Genomic DNA, 18,316 nt, shown 5'->3' on the forward strand with positions numbered 1-18,316 from the left:
AAGTGGGATAAAGAGCAATCAATAAAGGTACCTAGTGTGTGTGTAAAAGCAAGAATAAAGTGGGTTTGTGATTAAGCAAAGTGTTTAAGTGTTTTCCTTGGCCGCGATAGTCAAGCGCGTACGCCGACCCTGAGGCAGTTGAAGGAGGGGGGTCTCACCAGTGCTGGGCAGGGATCGCCCACTAGTCACACTTGGCGCCCAACTGAAATTTGCGTAGACTATCAGAGCCCGGGTACACTTGAATAACGATTGCGTGTCTTTGCGGAAGTCTCTGGGAAAACTTCCAGACTTCGCGGACGAACTTGACCAAAGCACACAAAACAGGTAACCGATTGATGAATGGGAGTCAATATAATCGATTCTAAAAGAGGGGTCTTGGATGTGAGTGAACGGTCTGACTAGCTACCAACAATTGAGCAAAACTTAATAAAAGCATACGAACGAAGTCGGAGAGTTTTCGCGGTGAATTCCGGAATCTCGAACAGTGTTGTGTGGTTTTCAGACTGTGAAACAAAACGCCAAACAAGAACGAAACGTTTATTTGAAATAAGCGAGCTAAAACTAGGATTTTTTAAATTATTTGCTTCAATAGGGAGCGTGAACAAATTTTAGGTTTTTTTTTTCAATTTTTTACAGCTTTCAAGCTAACGGAAGCGTTTTCTAATTAGGATTTTCAAATTTGGTTCAGTGGAAACCCCCACTTGAACACCGTTTTAGTTTCTTTTCAAATTTTATTCTGATTTTCTTTGTTGAATGGCATTCGAAGAGATGGCTATGCCCCAGTTCGTGGCGTGGTACCACGCGATGAATCCTGGGCATCTCACCCTCGATGAGCTGGAGCACGAGATGAAAATCAGGGACATTCCTCTGGACGTCTCTCGTAGCGCAGCTGAGCGGACACTGCGTAGCCATCTGAAAGAGGAGAAAGGCAAGTCTGAGATTAGAAAGCGGTTTGTGAGTGATTCTGTAGTTGCTGAGTTAGAGGTTTGTGACGACAAGCTAAATGGGATTAAAAACCACCTGGACAAACGAGTGTCTAAAAAGGCACCAGACCAGCTGTTCAAAACCAGGTTAATTCACATTCTCTTCCGAATGCAGACGTTGAAAGACCACGCAGAGAAGGAAGAGGATTTGAACAGCCTCGCAGTGATTGCTGGTGAGTGTGTGAAACTGCTTAATGTGTACTATTCCGCCACCTCTCACCTCTCAGAAGTGCGAGATGCCGAATTAGCGATAATTAATGAGAGTTTGAACCACATTAGGCGTGAGCATGAGTTAGGTGAGGGCAATGAAGGAGAAAATGACGCGAATGGTAGGACAGATGAAAGGTCGACTGACGAAAGCGTGGTCGAACCCAACAGTAGGAATGCGGAAACAGATAGGGAGAATGCAGGTAGTCAACCCGAGAGAACGACCGAAAGTGAGAAAGAGGGATTAGCAGCTGAGATCCGACAATTGACGGCGGTAGTGACTCAACTACTGCAACGCATCACAATTCTTGAGGCTGGTCAACCCGTTGCTCAGTCTCAGAATGTACATGCAGGTACCGCTAACAGCACTCAGATTGAGAGACACGTAGTAGAGGAGAAAGATGTAGAAAAAGGACAGGAAAAATCAGTGGATTTCTTAGGCTGGTTAAAACAGAGGAACGAGTCAATTGAAACGCTGAAAAACTCAGATGATGGTGAGGTTGTAGGAAACAGACTGAAAGGGAAGAGTGAAAATAGCAGGTCATTGAAGAGTGGGAGCAAGTTTCCCATTCATAAGTGGTCTGTAAGGTATGACGGAATGGATAACGGTAGGAGGTTGAATGAATTCCTGAAGGAGGTGGAATTCAACGCTCGCTCGGAAGGATTTTCTGAAGCGGAGCTGTTGCAGGGTGCTCACCATCTGTTTACGCAGAAGGCGAGATCCTGGTTTATGGAGGTTAGTGGAGAGATAGGGTCGTGGAACGAGCTTGTTAGTGAGTTGAAGAAGGAGTTCTTACCGGTCGACATTGACTATGTCTATGAACGGCAGGCGAACAACCGGAAGCAGGGTCCCAGAGAGAAGTTCCAGGACTTTTACTTGGACATGGTCCGGATCTTCCGTAGCATGTCGTGCCCCTGGGATGAAAAACGGAAGTTTGACGTCCTTTTCCGGAACACTCGTGAAGACTGTAGGATCGCGATGCTGGCAGCCAATGTGAACACGATACCTAAAATGAAAGATTTTGGTAAGCGTTTTGATTCCATAAATTGGCAAATGTACCAACGTAAAGAAAATAGGTTTTCGCGAAGAGAGGTAGTTCAAATCGACGAGATTAGAGGTCAGCAGCGGTTTAGAGATAGTCAGGACAGGCACAAGAACCAAAACCAAGATAGGGAGGATTGGAAGAGTAGGAAGCAGTTTCACCCAGACTCACAGCAGTTCCCAAAACGTCCTTGGAAGCAACAGCAACCCAACAGCCAGAAATCCGATGAGAAGCAGAAAGAACATGAGAAACCCAAACCTAAGCCTGACAATGCACAACGGCAAAACAACCCAGCTCCTGGAACCAGTGGAACAAACACGCTTCAGCGAATCGTGAACGCGTATGTTCCTCCCGGGAAAAATGTTTGTTTAAATTGCCATGAAAGTGGGCATAGCTTTGAGGACTGCAACAAGCTGGACTCAGAGCGTAAATTGTTTTGTTTCCGTTGTGGGTTCCCAGGTTTCAAAACTAAAAACTGTCCATATTGCCAGTTAAAAAACTTGCCCAAGACTGCCTAGAGAGGCAAGACAGTCTTGCAATGATCTCCACAAGACCTCACACAGAGCCGGCAGTTCCAGACTCTCTCGAACAGCTGGGTTACTCACGAGTGAGTGGAGATACTGCTGATGAGGCCGAGCTAGCAACCATCCTCGTGACTCTCAGCGATGACCCCAGACCATTCGTGAGAGTGGAAATGCTGGGGATCCCAATAATTGGACTGCTAGACAGTGGAGCAGCTAAAACAGTTTTAGGCATAGGCTGTAAAAAACTAATTAACGCCTTGAAATTGAAACTGAGACCCACGCGAATAGATTTAAAAACAGCTGGAGGGCAAAGCTTAGAGGTTTCTGGGACAACTGACGTTCCAATAACGTTTAACGGAGAAACCAAACTCTTACCAGTTCTGGTCGCTCCAAATCTGAGTCGTCGCTGCATTCTCGGCTACGATTTCTGGCAGGCTTTCGGGATCCGTCCTACGGTATCTCAACATATCGATGCGATCGAGGAAGCTGAAAGAGAACCGTTGGAAAAGATGAGTGAGTTGAGCGAGGATCAAATGAGGCAGCTGGAAGAAGTGAAAAGTTTGTTTCTCCCAGCGAGTCCAGGCCATCTGGGCAAAACAGGTCTCATTGAGCACCACATCGAGCTGAAGGACGAGTTTGTGAAGGCCGATCCTGTTCGAAAGAACCCGTACCCGTGGAGTCCTGAGATCCAGAAAAAGATCCACCGTGCATTGGATAATATGATCAGGGACGGAGTGGTCGAACCTTCGAACTCGGATTGGGCTTTACCTGTCGTACCCGTTAAAAAGCGCGATAGCGATGATGTGCGGCTGTGTCTCGATGCTCGAAAGCTGAATGAGCGAACAAAGAGAGATGCATATCCTCTCCCACATCAAAATCGCATTCTCAGCCAACTTGGTCCATTCAGGTTCTTAACAACCATTGACCTTTCGCAGGCTTTCCTGCAAGTACCGTTGAACCGTGCATCGAGAAGATTTACTGCTTTCTCGGTACCGGGGAAAGGTCTTTTTCAGTTTACCAGGTTGCCTTTCGGACTAGTAAATAGCCCGGCAACTCTGAGTAAACTCATGGACAGGGTCTTAGGACATGGCGAACTTGAGCCCGCTATATTCGTGTACCTCGACGATATAGTGGTGGCGAGCCACACTTTTGAGGAACATATGGCGAAGTTGAGGGAATTAGCGCGAAGATTGAAAGAGGCAAACCTCTTCATCAATCTGGAGAAATCAAAATTCTGCTGTCACGAATTGCCTTATCTGGGATACATCCTTTCCGAGAAAGGATTACGGCCTAACCCGGATCGAGTCCAAGCGATCCTGGGCTTTGAGGCACCCAAATCGATAAGGTCTTTGAGAAGATTCCTCGGTATGGTGAACTATTACCGCAGGTTTATCGCCAAATTCAGTGAACTCACCGCACCTTTGACGGATCTGTTGAAAAACAAACCCAAGAAAGTGCGGTGGAATGAGGCAGCAGAAAACGCGTTCATAGCCATCAAAGAGAAGTTAATTACTGCCCCCGTGATGGCTAACCCTGACTTCAGTGTACCGTTCTGCGTGCAGACGGACGCCAGCGATACAGCACTCGCAGGTGTGCTCACTCAGGTCCACAATGGCGTGGAAAGAGTGATTGCGTACCACTCGGAGAAGCTGAAAGGTGCCGAACTTAATTACCATGCGGCGGAGAAGGAAGGTTTGGCAGCCCTCCGCTGCATTGAAAAATTTCGATGCTATATCGAAGGCACACGCTTCACTCTCGTGACGGATTCATCGGCACTCTCATTTATCATGAGAGCCAAGTGGAGATCGTCGTCTCGCTTGAGCCGATGGAGCATCACCCTGCAGCATTTCGATATGGAGATAAAACACCGTAAAGGGAAGGAAAATATCGTCCCCGATGCTTTGTCCCGGTCTATTGAAGCGCTGGATGTAGTAGAGTCGGACAAATGGTACCGGAATTTGTATGAATCGGTTGAGAACGATCCCGAAAAATTGATTGATTTCCAGATTCAGGACGGGAAACTGTTCAAGTTTGTAGCCGCACAGTCAGATCTGTTGGACTACAGATTTGAATGGAAAGAGTGTGTACCAGAGTCCGAACGCCAGCGCATCATTAGACAGGAGCACGACGAAATGATGCACATTGGGTTCGAAAAGTGCATCGAAAAGGTCAAGCGTCGGTACTATTGGCCCAGAATGAGTGCTGACGTGAAAAAGCACATTGCAAAGTGTGAGACTTGCAAAGAAAGCAAGCACTCCACCATATCTACTGCTCCAGAAATGGGAAATCAACGGATAGCCAGCAGACCATTCCAGATTGTGTGCATGGACTATATTCAATCACTTCCTCGAAGCAAGCAGGGCAATGCCCACTTATTAGTCGTCTTAGACATCTTTTCTAAGTACTGCCTGCTTGCTCCGGTGAAGAAGATTGCGTCTGGAAACCTGTGCACAATCCTGGAGGAAAGATGGTTCCGTAAGTTGTCCGTTCCGCAGTATGTCATCACCGACAATGCGACGACCTTCCTATCCAAGGAATTTCAGGACTTGTTGAAGAGGTACGAAATTCAACACTGGGCTAATGCACGACACAGAAGCCAAGCCAATCCCGCAGAGCGACTGAACAGAACGATTAATTCGATGATTCGAACGTACGTCCGTACCGATCAGAAGCTCTGGGATACTAAAATCTCTGAAATCGAATTCGTCCTCAACAACACAGTCCATGGGTCAACAAAGTTCTCACCTCATAAGATCATCTTCGGGCACGAGATGGTCACACGTGGATCGGACCATCGCAGAGAAGCAGAGAGTGAGCTCTCAGGGGATGATCGTGCTGAGATGCTGAAGGGTATCAGCAAGAAGAACTACGACCTCGTCAAAGAAAACCTAAAAAGAGCATATGAGAACACCAAAACCCAATACAACCTACGTCACAAACGCTACTCACCTACATTTACTGTCGGACAGCGAGTTTTCAAGCGTAGTTTCGCTCTGTCCGAAGCTGGGAAGAACTTCAACGCGAAGTTAGGCCCACAGTATAAGCCGTGCGTCATCGTCGCCAGGAAGGGTAATAGCTCCTACGAGGTGGCCGACATGAACGGCAGGTCGCTGGGAGTGTTCTCCGCAGCAGATCTCAAAGCCTGAAAGGAGAATTTTATGAATCATACGTGATATCATTAACTTACTAGCCTGATTCTTGAGTGAGGGAAGGTCAATTGAGAGGAAAGTGACTGATCCGTGAAAACTCCATTTGGATCAGTCTACTTGAATCCTATTGCGTAATTTCCGCATCGAGGATGGAATCAGGACTAGAATAGGGGATAGGTGTCTGCAGTAAACCTCCCTGAAGAAAATGCATTCAACAAAAAAAAATCATGTTTTAATGTGTTATGTTTAATTGTTTTATAAAATTTTGTTTCGTGTATAAATGTCCAATCATTTTTTAAGATTTCTATTACATCATTATGCACATTATGCAGTTTACTGACTTGCATGCAATATCGTCATTGATCATTTGAAATTGCATGAGGAGCAGTCGACGATGCAGTGTATGATAGGGTGTGAGAGTGTGAGTGTGCATTGATTAATGAATGGCCTAATCGTAATCAAGACCAAATCAACACGTGCAATATCCTTGTATATCACTTAGTTTTAGCCGGTTTGATGTACATAGTACATGTCACTTATACATTTTATTCATTATCACCACCATTTGGTACTTACCTTTTCAACATTCATGCAATTTTCATGGTTGATGAACTTCTAGCTAAGATCAGCAAAAATAGGAGATTTTGAGAAATAAACTATCAAAATGATCAACTGGCCAAATTGTTTTCTTCGACGCGTCATCAAAATGATAATAAATTCTCAAAATGCACCAAATTTTAACCGATTTTAGCCACAAATTCATCAAACTAATCCGCACCATACCACGTTTCACCATATTGTAAACACAATAGATTTGACAGCTTGGTTATTCATAGTCATTCGTACGCACACACTGATAAGACCGATAATGTCATCAAAGCCACAGTTGATTTCACTGATGGGCTGTGACTCCGACATAGTGAAACGAAACGTTAGTGAAATATTTCATACCGTACTCTAGAGTAAATTTGTAAATGTTGTAAATATTATTCCGGAATTCTTTTTTTTTAATACCATGGTAGATTTAAGCTTTGCATGATCATTAAAAATGATAAATGCATGTTTTAAAATGTTATTTTTTTTTTAATTTGTTATTATAGTATGTTCGTATATATTTTAATTCGTTTTGCTTCAATGTTGGTCCAAAATTTATGTACAGTTTAATGGGTTCGCTGGAGACCGGAATCGTAAGATGTTGATGGTCAGTAGGAGGCCAAAGCCTCGAAACAGAGTGGAGTTGGAATACCAACGATGAAAACTTATGACCCCGACCCAAAATATGGCTGATACTAGTAAAACGCTACTTTTTCCCTAGCTTACAACTTTGATTCGTTATTTTTGAATAGGTTTGAGATTTTCAGGAGTCAATTAGTGTTAAAAAAAGAGTGTGTGAGTAAGTTTTGTTCTGTTTGTGAAGACCCTGGTTCAGAGGTACGCGTCACAAAGTTGTTGTTCTTGTGTATGAAAACAAAAAAAAAAAAAATTCGGCTTCACCGAATTTTTTTTTAACCCGAGCGGGGGGAGAGTGTAACCAGTGGTGTGTTGAAGTGTCCAAGATTTGTGAGATTATCGTGATTTTGTTTATCGTTGTGTTGTAATCTTGTACCAAGGAAGTCCTTAAATGTCTGAACTTGCACACTACCCAACACCCACTGTGATGTAACGCAGCTAGGAGTTCCGCTACTCACCACCAGGCATCGCAGAAGGACATGTTGGGCGGCCATTGTGGGTGGTGTAAAGGGGCCATGATGGGGCGAAATAAGATTGGAGGAGAAATTTCAACGGTCGAAGGAGCGCGCAAAAACCGCCATCGCTTAACTGGGAATTAGCTTGCAACTTTTGAAAGCGAAGGACGTGATAGCTATCCACGAAATACCAAGTCACCTTGGATATTCTAAAATTCACTGTGAAAGTGAGGTTCAATTAAAAGCCAGTAAAACGGAAGTGCACAATACGGAAAGCATCCAGGTAACTTCGTGATTATTCTGTGCTCAGACCACCTACCATTCTAACCGCCTGCATCACCCCTATAACCCAGGACCCCTGGGCTTAAGTTTTGAAAGCCTAGTACTTCCCTGTGCTACAGTTTTAAAACTAGTGCTTACCTGTGATAGTGCTACCCTACCAAGTTTGGAGGCTTGCCGAAAGCACACCTTAACCCCGTTAGAACCATCCGTGGTCCGGAGATTGGCCCAACCGTCAAGAACGCCACTCCGTCGACCGAATAGACCATCGTTGGCCATTCTGACGCCACACAATAGAGGCGAGGCCATTTTGGAAGCGTGTCCTGGAGTTCACGCGCTCAACCAACCGTCGCGACTCGGACTGCACCGAACGGCCGTCCAACCCAACGGAAGGCGACAGCGAAGGACACCGAAGGAGATACGAAGGAGAAGGTGAAGTAGCGGAGCGAGAAGAAGGGGCCCCGAAGACTGCGTAGAAGAAGGAAAAGTGAGGTAGGAGATAGCTAATAAGAAAGTGGGATAAAGAGCAATCAATAAAGGTACCTAGTGTGTGTGTAAAAGCAAGAATAAAGTGGGTTTGTGATTAAGCAAAGTGTTTAAGTGTTTTCCTTGGCCGCGATAGTCAAGCGCGTACGCCGACCCTGAGGCAGTTGAAGGAGGGGGGTCTCACCAGTGCTGGGCAGGGATCGCCCACTAGTTACAGACTAGAGGGGGCATCCATAGACATGAAGCTGAAGGAGCTGCTGTATGTGCCTGAATTGTCCGGTAATGTATTGTCTGTCAGCCGTATCACCGACGAGGGGTATTCAGTGGTGTTTGGACCAACAAGTTGCCGAATCCTGGATGGTAATAAGGTCATTGCTATTGGTGAGAAAAATGAAGGGTTGTACTACCTGAAGCAGTAAGTGCGCCCTAAGGTCTCAGCTTTGAGCCAGGAGGAGTATATTCGTGTACTTGAGGGGCTGCACTAAGGAGGAGTGTTGGAATAGTGTAGTGGCAGCCCCCTGGTAAGATGACAATGACAGATGCTCGTGAGTGTCCATGAATGTGTGCGTATGAGTTTGACAGCTGACGAAGCATAAATGCTGATGTGTGTTATGAGTGAATGTTGTTTATAAACATACTTGTTAGTCCGTACTAGTCCGTAGATGTAAATAGATGTGTAAAAACGTAGTCCGTGGAATTCCTTTCTTCCGTATCACGAGAATCCCGGGACGGGTAATTTGTCCGGTTGAGATAATCACTGCGCTGGGATTTCATCAAAAAAATCGTCAACAGAATTCAACCAAATTTTGAAAACAAACTCGCACAACACTATAGTTTTGGGTGGGTCACTGGGTCAAGTCGGGCTAAAATAACGCCAAGTACGATTTGCACCCCCATAACTTTCCTCTTAACGAAGTTTTTCAATGGGAGTTGGCACATTCCGTTGCCTAACGATAGTTGATGTTGCTACAGGTTTGAATTTGAGATCTTCCGATAGGTTTCTCTTGAGTTTTTGAGATATTCAACATTTCTGAACCACCCAAGTGTTCATTTGCGTTTGTTGTTTTCAAATGAAATTGAATACGAGATATTATTCCCTTATTGACCCCATAGGTAATCGGAGACATCTTTAGAACATGTGTTGCTCTTGTAGTACTATAAATATTTCCTGAATATCTCGATGGGTTGTCCAAAACCGTCCTTACAAAACATGAACACTCGAAATAATCACCAAGGATTATTTTCAATTATTTTTAATCGACTTTATTTGCATCAATACTTGAACATCTGTATAATGTTTGTTAAATCAACGAACAGTAGAAATTTTGGACGATCTGATTGAAGTCATGCCTTGACTACAGAGAACCGTAGATGGACTACAATTAGGGTAATTTTCCAATTGTTGCACGGCTAAAAACTCGCCTAAATATTGTTGCACACTCCATGTTGTTCTTATGAGGTGTGCAACAATTAACGAATTTTTAGCCGTGCAACAATTGGAAAATTACTCTATATCTATTTGCATGCGGAACACAACGGTTAACTTCAGAAGCCAATACTACATCGAATATTATTATTATTATTATTATATTTTATTCAAGACACTTTACTACATCGAATAGGAGTAAGTAAAAGCCTCGACTAGATTCCTGAGTACCCGGGATGGCCTAGCTGAAGTCAGGCCTTGAGTTAATTGAGCTGTAGATAAACTGTAATCACATGTTTTACCTATGTGGAACCTCTGTAATGATGATGATGATGATGATGATGATGATAGAAGTGTACCCAATTTTTGCCATAAGTTGTACCATTGTCGTCATCATGTAGTTTTATATCCTTCCTGGAATCCAACTTGCTTCCTGGTGCTATTTTCCATGGGCTGCCAGAAACCCGAACGTTCTCCAGGGCTTAAACCAGATATACGCAGCCTTTTTCTCGATCCACTTGCAACAGTATATTCGTCTCCTACTTGTACTGGATTATCGCAGACAAAATCGAACCTTTCTTCAGGAACAGGAGCCTGCACACAATGAAACTTCAAGGAAAATCCCAGCTACAGAACTTTCCTACGTCCAATTTCGTTAGTTGATTACACTAGATATGAACTAAAATCAAAAAGGAGGCAAAATTGACGAACCGCCTATGTGGAACCTCTGTGCACTGCACAAACTCATTTTCTATCATGCGTCAAGATAGGTCTCGCACAACTATTCCTAGTAAAATTTGATGACGTAAGCGAAGTCATGCCTTGACTTCAGAGAACCATAGACGGCCAACAATGAGAGTTTTTTTTGCACGCGGAAAACAATGGTTAGCTCCAGAAACCAATATACTTCATCGAACAGGAGTAAGTAAATTCCTCGACTAGATTCCTGAATACACAGGACATCTTGATTGAAGTCAGGCCTTAAGTTCTATGAGCTGTTGTGTAAGTAGGCTATTGGCCTTTAATAGTAGATAAGGAGCATGTGACTTACCTGAGTCTCATCCCAGGGGCACCTAGCCTGATGAGAGTGAGTTTGGGGGGGGGCTACGATGGCCCACACCGTCGTTGGTCGTTGGTCGTCGCTTCGCTGGTCGGATCGCACCCACTACGCGCACGGACGTATCTGTCCGGTTGGAGACGGGGAATCACTTCTTCTCTTCGGAGGTTCGGATAGGCGTTTGATTTGGGGTTTTTTTCGCACACTCGCGACGGATAGACGGTAGAACGTTTCTTCCGAGATCTCTACCACAGGCTCAATCCACGATTTCCCGATTGCTGGCCTTCTTCGTTCTCTAGGCCTAACCACAATCCGGGCCTGAACACACCCACGTGGGATTACCGGAGTCGGGACTAGGGATCACTTCGATTTCACGACTCACTTTCCCCTTTTTTTTTTTGTTACAACGGGCAATTACCGCGGCCACTTATTACAGAGGATCACGGGTTCACAAGGCCACGACGGCCGATCTGTAGCACATCCGAAATCAGGGACTCTTTTTCCGGTTAGTGGTATTAACTTTAGGAGCACTCGAGCACACACCTGTTCACATCCCAAGCTCAAACCAAAGAGAGCGGGTTCTTCGCTCGGGGATCCGTCCCGGATGGGGCTCGCTCCAACTCGTCTAATTTTATCCCTCTTTTCCTCGTCTAATTAATTTTTTATTGCACTCTATGGGCGCGTGTGGGGGGAATGATGCAACGATGGTGTGCAAATTGGGCGTTTTTAAAGGAAAATTTAACAATTTTAGACCTAACTCCTAACATAAAACAATTTACATAATTTATATATTTATTTTTAATTTTATGGGACATGCACATGTTACATTTCCCCCGGGGTACAATAAAAAAAATGTATGAAATATATTTTTTTAACACAAACAATGAGCAAAAAAAACAAAGAAATTTAAGGGAATAATAATATAATCAACAACAAAGAAAATCAAAACAAAAAAAACTAGAACAAAAGGAATTACTACAAATATCAATCAATCAACAGAGGTTATGGATTTATTGAGTGCTCGAGTCGGGTTCGCGCAATTGGGGGACTCCCGTGATCTGGCACGCCATCACGGTGGGTCCTATTTCGGTTTTCTCGGACTCATCGAACACTCGTATGGCTTCGCGCATAGCGAGAGCCGCGCTGGGTAACTAATTATTTTCGTCCCATCTAAACGACCCTGATAAGTCTCATGTTATCCATTCAACTATTTCCTACTGAGTTTACCCGGTGGACCACAACAATTTCTTTTTACGCGATTGGTTCTCACAGCTTGTCTTTCGAAGGGATTTGCAAATCATTCCATTACACACTCCTGGAGGTCAATAGGTCATGCTAGTTACACGTCTTTCGTTATGAAAGACACACCTAGTTCCTATTCACCTGTGTTCATCTCAAATTGATGAAATATTACTTTTTCGGCCGGCCTTAATGGTCATTGATATTGAAATCAATGGGAAGTATGCTACTCAATGAGTATTGATTCTCCTAGGCTTTCCTATTCACCCTACTCCACCTGAGAGGGACACTGGACGCTACAGGGTAGAATCAACACAATCACAACATGCAATTTTACCCTCTCTGTGCACTCGAGAGAGTAATTTACCTGTGGATGAGAGTAAGCGGGATTTAAACTCTCTTCGGAGACAATCATAAATTAACCAACCGGAGACAAGAACGATAACAGTGATACACATAAAAACAGAGAAAATAGGAGAATACGCAAGAGAGTCACATGATTACGGTTTTAGATGCTCGGCAGGCCATACGCCTATGTTTTTGCCATCCTCGTCTTCTAGCTCGTAGGAACTACTTCCACGCTTAACGATTACGCGACAGGGTAGGTACATGGAGGCAAGCTTCGCATTGTAGTACTCTCCCGCATTTGAAGCTTTGAAATTTCGTCTGTAAATTAGCTGTCCTGGTTGAAAGTCCTCTGGGCGAGATCGTTTCCGCAAATTGTAACGATTTGCATTCGTCTCGTAAGCTTTCAGCAGATTTTTCTTTACTAAATCGTAGATCTCTTCGCTGATCTGTTTCTGATTGTCGGCACGCAAATCCTCTGTATAACCCTCCTTTCTACGCATCCGCTGATGATCTTCGCCCGCCAGAGCGATTTCGTGGTTGCGTGTGATGAAAAATGGAGTAAATCCGGTTGCTGCGTGTACCGTATTATTAAAAACGTGTTCAATTTCCGGAATCCTGACATCCCATCCACGCTGATCCTGTTTGCAGTACGTTCTAATGGCCGCGTTAAGGGACCGGTTTAACCGCTCCACCGGGTTCCCCTGACTGTGGTGTCTGGCTGTTGTCCAGTGTTTGATTCCGTACCGTGTCAGCAGGGCTTCAAACTCTTTGGAGAGGAATGTCGAGGCGTTATCGGTTAGAACTATTTCCGGAATTGAATTCCGTAGGAACCAACCTTCCCGTAGTGTCTTGCATAGGCTTCCGGATTCTATCCGGCGCATTGGATGGAGTTGACACCACTTGCTGAAGAGGTCCTGTATCACGAGTATATGCATATATCCGGTTCGACTTTTGGGCAATGGGCCCACGTAGTCCATGGCGACTATTTGCCAAGGATGATCGGCTAGTTTCTGTTTTCCCATCACCGGAATGGTTGGCACGTACGAGGGTTTGCATTCCTTGCAAACTGTGCACTTCTGGATCCACATCCGGGTATCGGAAGCTAGGTAAGGCCAATAATACCGCAGTTTTAGACGGGCTACAGTTTTCTCAACTCCCAGGTGAAAACTATCCAGGTGTTCCTTCTCGATGATCTGGTCGCGATTTTCCGGTGGAGGAACCAACTTCCACTCAAATCTCACGTCAAATGGTTCATCATCGACGGCGACGTATTTCCACAATTGGTCGTCCTCGAACCGGAAATCGGAATATTCCTCGGGATTCTCCTGTACCTTTTGTACAAGTTCATCATACGAAGTCTTGGAGTCGGAGGGTCCTACGGCGCAGATGCTACGGGAGAGTGCATCCGGCACAATGTTGTCTGATCCTCGTCGGTGTACAATAGTCATATCCAGGTGTTGGAGGTCTAAGCTCCACCGGCTTAACCTGGACGATGGGCGCCATTTGTTGTTTCGGATATATTGAAGAGCCGACGCATCGGTGATCAACGTGAAGTGTGATCCTTCAATATATCCACGGAACTTGTCGATCGCCAAAAGCGCCGCCAAAGCTTCCTTTTCCGTAGCGGAATAATTTTGCTGGGCGGAATTTAGCTTTTGCGAGAAAAAACTGATTACACGCTCCGTTCCGTCTTGAATCTGCGTCAAAACTCCTGCCACAGCTCGATCGCTGGCGTCGGTTTGGACGACAAACTCCTGGTCGAAATCAGGGTTTGAGAGAATAGGAGCTGTAATCAGCCGTTCCTTTATGAGACGAAAGGCCTGCTCTGCTTCTTTTGTCCATCTCACCGTTTTCGGTTTTCCGGACAAAAGATCCGAGATGGGAGCTGTAATGGCACTGAAGTCGCCGATAAAGCGACGGTAATAATTTACCATCCCTAAAAATCGACGAATCTGCCGAACAGTTTTAGGAGCTTCGAAGTCTAGAATGGCCTGAACCTTGGGTGGATCTGGCTTAAGACCTTCGTTCGACAAAAGATACCCGAGAAACGGGACTTCTGAGCGGCAAAACTGGGATTTCTGGATGTTTATAGACAAATTTGCCTTGCGTAGCCTCCTAGCTAATTCCTCGAGAAGCTTAATGTGTTCTTCGAAGGTTTCGCTAGCTACGATAATATCGTCCAGATAGACGAATATTTGAGGCTCCAAAGCTCCCGCTCCTAAAATCTTGTCCATAAGTCTTGAAAGAGTCGCAGGGCTATTGGTCAGACCAAAAGGTAGGCGAGTGTATTGAAACATACCTCTACCCTGGATACAAAAAGCGGTTAACTCTTTCGACTCTGGACTCAGAGGGATTTGGAGGAATGCGTCCTTGAGATCAATGGTGCTCAGGTAACGCGTTTTCCCCAACCGACCCAATATTCTCCCTATATGCGCGAGAGGATACGCATCACGCTTTGTTCGAGCGTTCAGCTTACGCGCGTCAAGGCATAAACGAATCGAACCGTTCGGTTTCTTGATCGGTACCGCGTTCAGAGCCCAATCGGAATTCGACTCTTCAATAACACCGAGCGCGAGAAGCCGATCGATCTCTTCGTTCAAAGATTTATGAATGGCGGGAGAATATGGGAAGGGAGTTACACGAATTGGAGCGGCGCTCTTAAATTCGTCTTTTAGTTCTATGGAGTGTTGGACCAGCGAGGTTGCCTCGAGCTGGTCTGACATAGCTGGTTTGAAGAGTCTCTTAACACGGTTTATCTCTCTTTCCTGCTCGGAGCTAAGCTCAACGAGTTCAGGTGGGGGTTTTGGACACTCTTCTGCGTTTATTTGGAACAAATACGCATTGTCCATTGAAATGTGTATGTCGAAAACGTCAAAGAAGTCGATTCCAGCGATACAATCAACTGGTAGATCGTCAACTATCGTTGCTTCTATGACTCTGGTTTTTCCCTGCATAGTGAATGGAAGATAGACTCGACCAGAAACTTGCAATGGGTCACCAGAAGCGCTTGTGAGTTTTAAATCTGAAGGAAAGACTTTCGTGTTATTCAATCTCCAAATAGGAGAGGTGCAGTTAGCAAGGAGAGTCTTCTGACTGCCGCTGTCTAGAAGGGTTTTGATTGCACGACCGAAAATTGACACTTCAATGAAGGGCCTCTTATCCGTCAGAACCGGCAAGACTGATGTTGGTTGGATATCGGATTTGGATAAGATGTCGCTATCAGATCTTGGTTCGTACCCAAGAGCGAACAGAATATCGGGTAAATCCGTTAGTTGGTTTTCGGCTGGCCGGACTCCCTCCGGCGCGCGGAGTTTTTTGCGCAAAACGGACAGCGGTGCGTCGGGTAGGCTCTAAACCCGCAAACCTGGCAATGCACCTGGTATGGTTTCGAGCATTGGTATGTTAAATGCTCCTGACTCCGACAGTTGAAGCAAATAAATTTATCGTTCAATGGCACAAAATCCTGGATCTTGCTCTCCACTGTCGTCGTTTTATTTTCGTTGGTAGCTGCATTGGGTTTTACTTCATGTTTCGGTTTACCGGACTCCTTCGGTGGCTGCGAACCTGACTCTGGTTTCTTTGGATGTATCTGCTTTCCTCCCGAATCGCCTGAACCTGGGCCTTGGCGAGGGTTAAACTTTGAGTTGTTGGGCTGCCCTTTCCCGCCAAATCGTGCTGGACGACTGTCTCGAGGGTTGCTGGCGTTGAATCCTCCTCGGTTTTCTGCTACCTGGACCGCATGACTTTGTGAGGGTGCTTGCGGTTTGACAAACAGGTATGTGTTGGTTGCATCTATCTCTTGTCCGGCCATTTGAAGAGAATACAAATCATTGAGCTCTCGTCCAATCAGCGCTCGCTTGTATTCCGGGCGGAGGTTTCTTCTCACGGCCTGCACAATTTCGGTTTCCGGAATGTGTACCGTAAGGCTTTTGAATTTTTTCTCGATGTCGAGGAAAAATTCTAAAAAGGTCTCATTTTTCTGCTGCCTTTTCTGGTAGATGTCCATCAACACAAAGTGATCCAGATCTGGATGTCGGAAGGTCAGCTTCAGGTTGTCTATCAGTTCCGAGTATGTGGCAAACCTATGCTTGTTGCTGGTAAACCACATTTTTGCTCGACCAGTAAGCAAATTTCCAAAGGAACGAAGTAATTCATTTTCGGAAATCTGTTCGGATTTCGTCCAATCGCTCACTTCCCATAGAAAGTCATTTAGACCCATGCCGCGATCCTCGCCGGCGTATTTCATTGGCCATTTCACTACGGGAACTGTTTTCACGCGATGTTGAAGTGGATCGAAATCGAAATCCTCAAAAGGATTTATGCTAGGCGCTGGGGCTGGAACTGGGACTGGGGGTGCTCTCGAGCCGCCACCTAACCAGTCAGTCGTCGGCAATCGACTTTCCCCAAGGCTATGCTGTGGTATGAAATGCCTCGAAGGAGAGACATTTCCTGCCGGCACGTTGTAATAATGCTGAGAAGCATTAGAGACAGCCGGAGGATAATTCCTAGGAGCCACATATGGTTCAAAAGCACTAACCGGAACTCTTTCAAAAGATGATGATGGGCAATTAGCAAAACTCTGCTGAATGGGTACGTGACTCTGTGTCCCTTGCCAAGGATCTGACCAGTGAGTCACTGGTGGAGGTGCATCCATCGGACGAACACCTTGAAGTAGTGGGCGGGTCCAGTCCAAGCGGACAGCCGTCTCTGGTACAGGCACAAACGATCTCGGTTGGCTGTAATTCATATCGCCGGCTCCCGCAAATGTGTATATTACCGATGCACCACTGGAACACGACACTGATGCGGCACCAATGAACGGAATGTCAGCAAACGATCGCGCGGAATCAAATCGCACTTGTCTGGACTGCTGTACACTAGTTGACACTCGATACCGCGGCGTAGACCAGATGGGAGGCATTGGTCCAGATGAGGAAACACTGGTGAACGTACTCGATGACGTCACAACCGTAGGAAAGCTCACTGTCTTCGTCACAGGCACATCACGGCTGCTTACACGCGGAACTGCTCCTAAGCTGCTAGACACCACCGATTGTCCGTCTTCACCCACACGTGATACACTTTCACTAGCACTAACCGCATTGATCGACACACTAGAAAACAGATCAGCCACATTTTGCACAGACTGACTTTGGAATGTACTCGCAGGCAATGGAATTTCATCGTTGAGAACCACTGGTTGCGTTAAACTGATCAAATCGCTGGACGTCGCTATTTGAGCTTCATGGCTAGCCGCTCCCTGTAACTGCACCAAATTAGGAGAGCCAGGCGGAGTAGGCAAAAGGACTCGCTCGGCAAAATTGGCCAAATAAATCTGGACTACGTTTGAAAAAATCCAATTTGCTTCATTGATACCATCTCGCGTGGCATACGTTTTTTTAAACAATTTTAAGCGGTTGTACAAATGTAGCAAACCGGTCTTGGACGTATCCTTTACTATATCGTCCAGTACAAGCTCACCCCGCACTCTCTCTAGTCTACGCTGGCATAAGTTCAGCTCCTCTCTCGGTTTACGATGATATGAATACACCCGATGTACCCCCTCTACTTCTTCGCGCAACGCATTTTTCAGTTTTCTGCGATTGACCGTGATCGAACGATCTCTGTGGTCAATTAAATTTCTGATCTCCAGCTCGAATTTGAGCTCTTCATCAGTGAGGAATATTACCACCATCTCCTCTAGGTAGGCTTTCTCTAAATCGACAGTCATGTTTCTGCCGTACTGCCACAAAACCGATTTGTAATCTATAATGTGGATTCTCGATTGCGTATTTTGAGCTACAAAAACATGCAAAGAAAGAACATGCAAAGAGGAATTGAAAAAAAAGTATCTAGAAGTTTGGGCACGGCTTTGCAAAAAAAAGATGTT

General features: G+C 45.3%; 1 protein-coding gene across 4 annotated transcripts; it reads right to left on the reverse strand.

Moving 5' to 3' along the window:
- Nucleotides 1–525: 525 nt before the first annotated feature.
- Nucleotides 526–7,362, reverse strand: LOC115267056 (uncharacterized). 4 transcript variants are annotated; one of them, XM_062854212.1, is made up of 6 exons: nt 6,483–7,362; nt 5,707–5,899; nt 5,503–5,645; nt 3,133–3,243; nt 1,988–2,197; nt 526–912 (listed from the first exon to the last, which is right to left on the reverse strand). In XM_062854212.1, the coding sequence occupies exons 3-6, from the start codon at nt 5,550–5,552 to the stop codon at nt 732–734; spliced, it is 552 nt and encodes a 183-aa protein (XP_062710196.1). In that variant the 5' UTR covers nt 5,553–5,645; nt 5,707–5,899; nt 6,483–7,362; the 3' UTR covers nt 526–731. The 4 variants fall into 4 exon arrangements, 3 of the variants coding, with proteins under 3 accessions (XP_062710196.1, XP_062710197.1, XP_062710195.1); XM_062854213.1 differs by lacking the exon at nt 5,503–5,645; XR_009998091.1 differs by lacking the exon at nt 1,988–2,197 and having other exon boundaries at nt 5,503–5,899.
- Nucleotides 7,363–18,316: the final 10,954 nt, after the last annotated feature.

This window comes from Aedes albopictus, chromosome 2 (assembly GCF_035046485.1).
Source record: "Aedes albopictus strain Foshan chromosome 2, AalbF5, whole genome shotgun sequence".
Classification (NCBI taxonomy): domain Eukaryota; kingdom Metazoa; phylum Arthropoda; class Insecta; order Diptera; family Culicidae; genus Aedes; species Aedes albopictus.

What these genes read in the sequence shown, in the direction of transcription:
- LOC115267056 (XM_062854211.1), bottom strand. Translation starts at nt 3,344, where the DNA reads ATGGCCTGGACTCGCTGGGAGAAACAAACTTTTCACTTCTTCCAGCTG. An exon ending in ATTTGGAGCGACCAGAACTG is followed by an intron (nt 2,198 to 3,132) that starts GTAAGAGTTTGG and finishes CTTTCATTTTAG; the next exon opens with GTATCGTGTTCACATTGGCT. An exon ending in GACATAGTCAATGTCGACCG is followed by an intron (nt 913 to 1,987) that starts GTAAGAACTCCT and finishes CTCCTCTTTCAG; the next exon opens with ATGGCTACGCAGTGTCCGCT.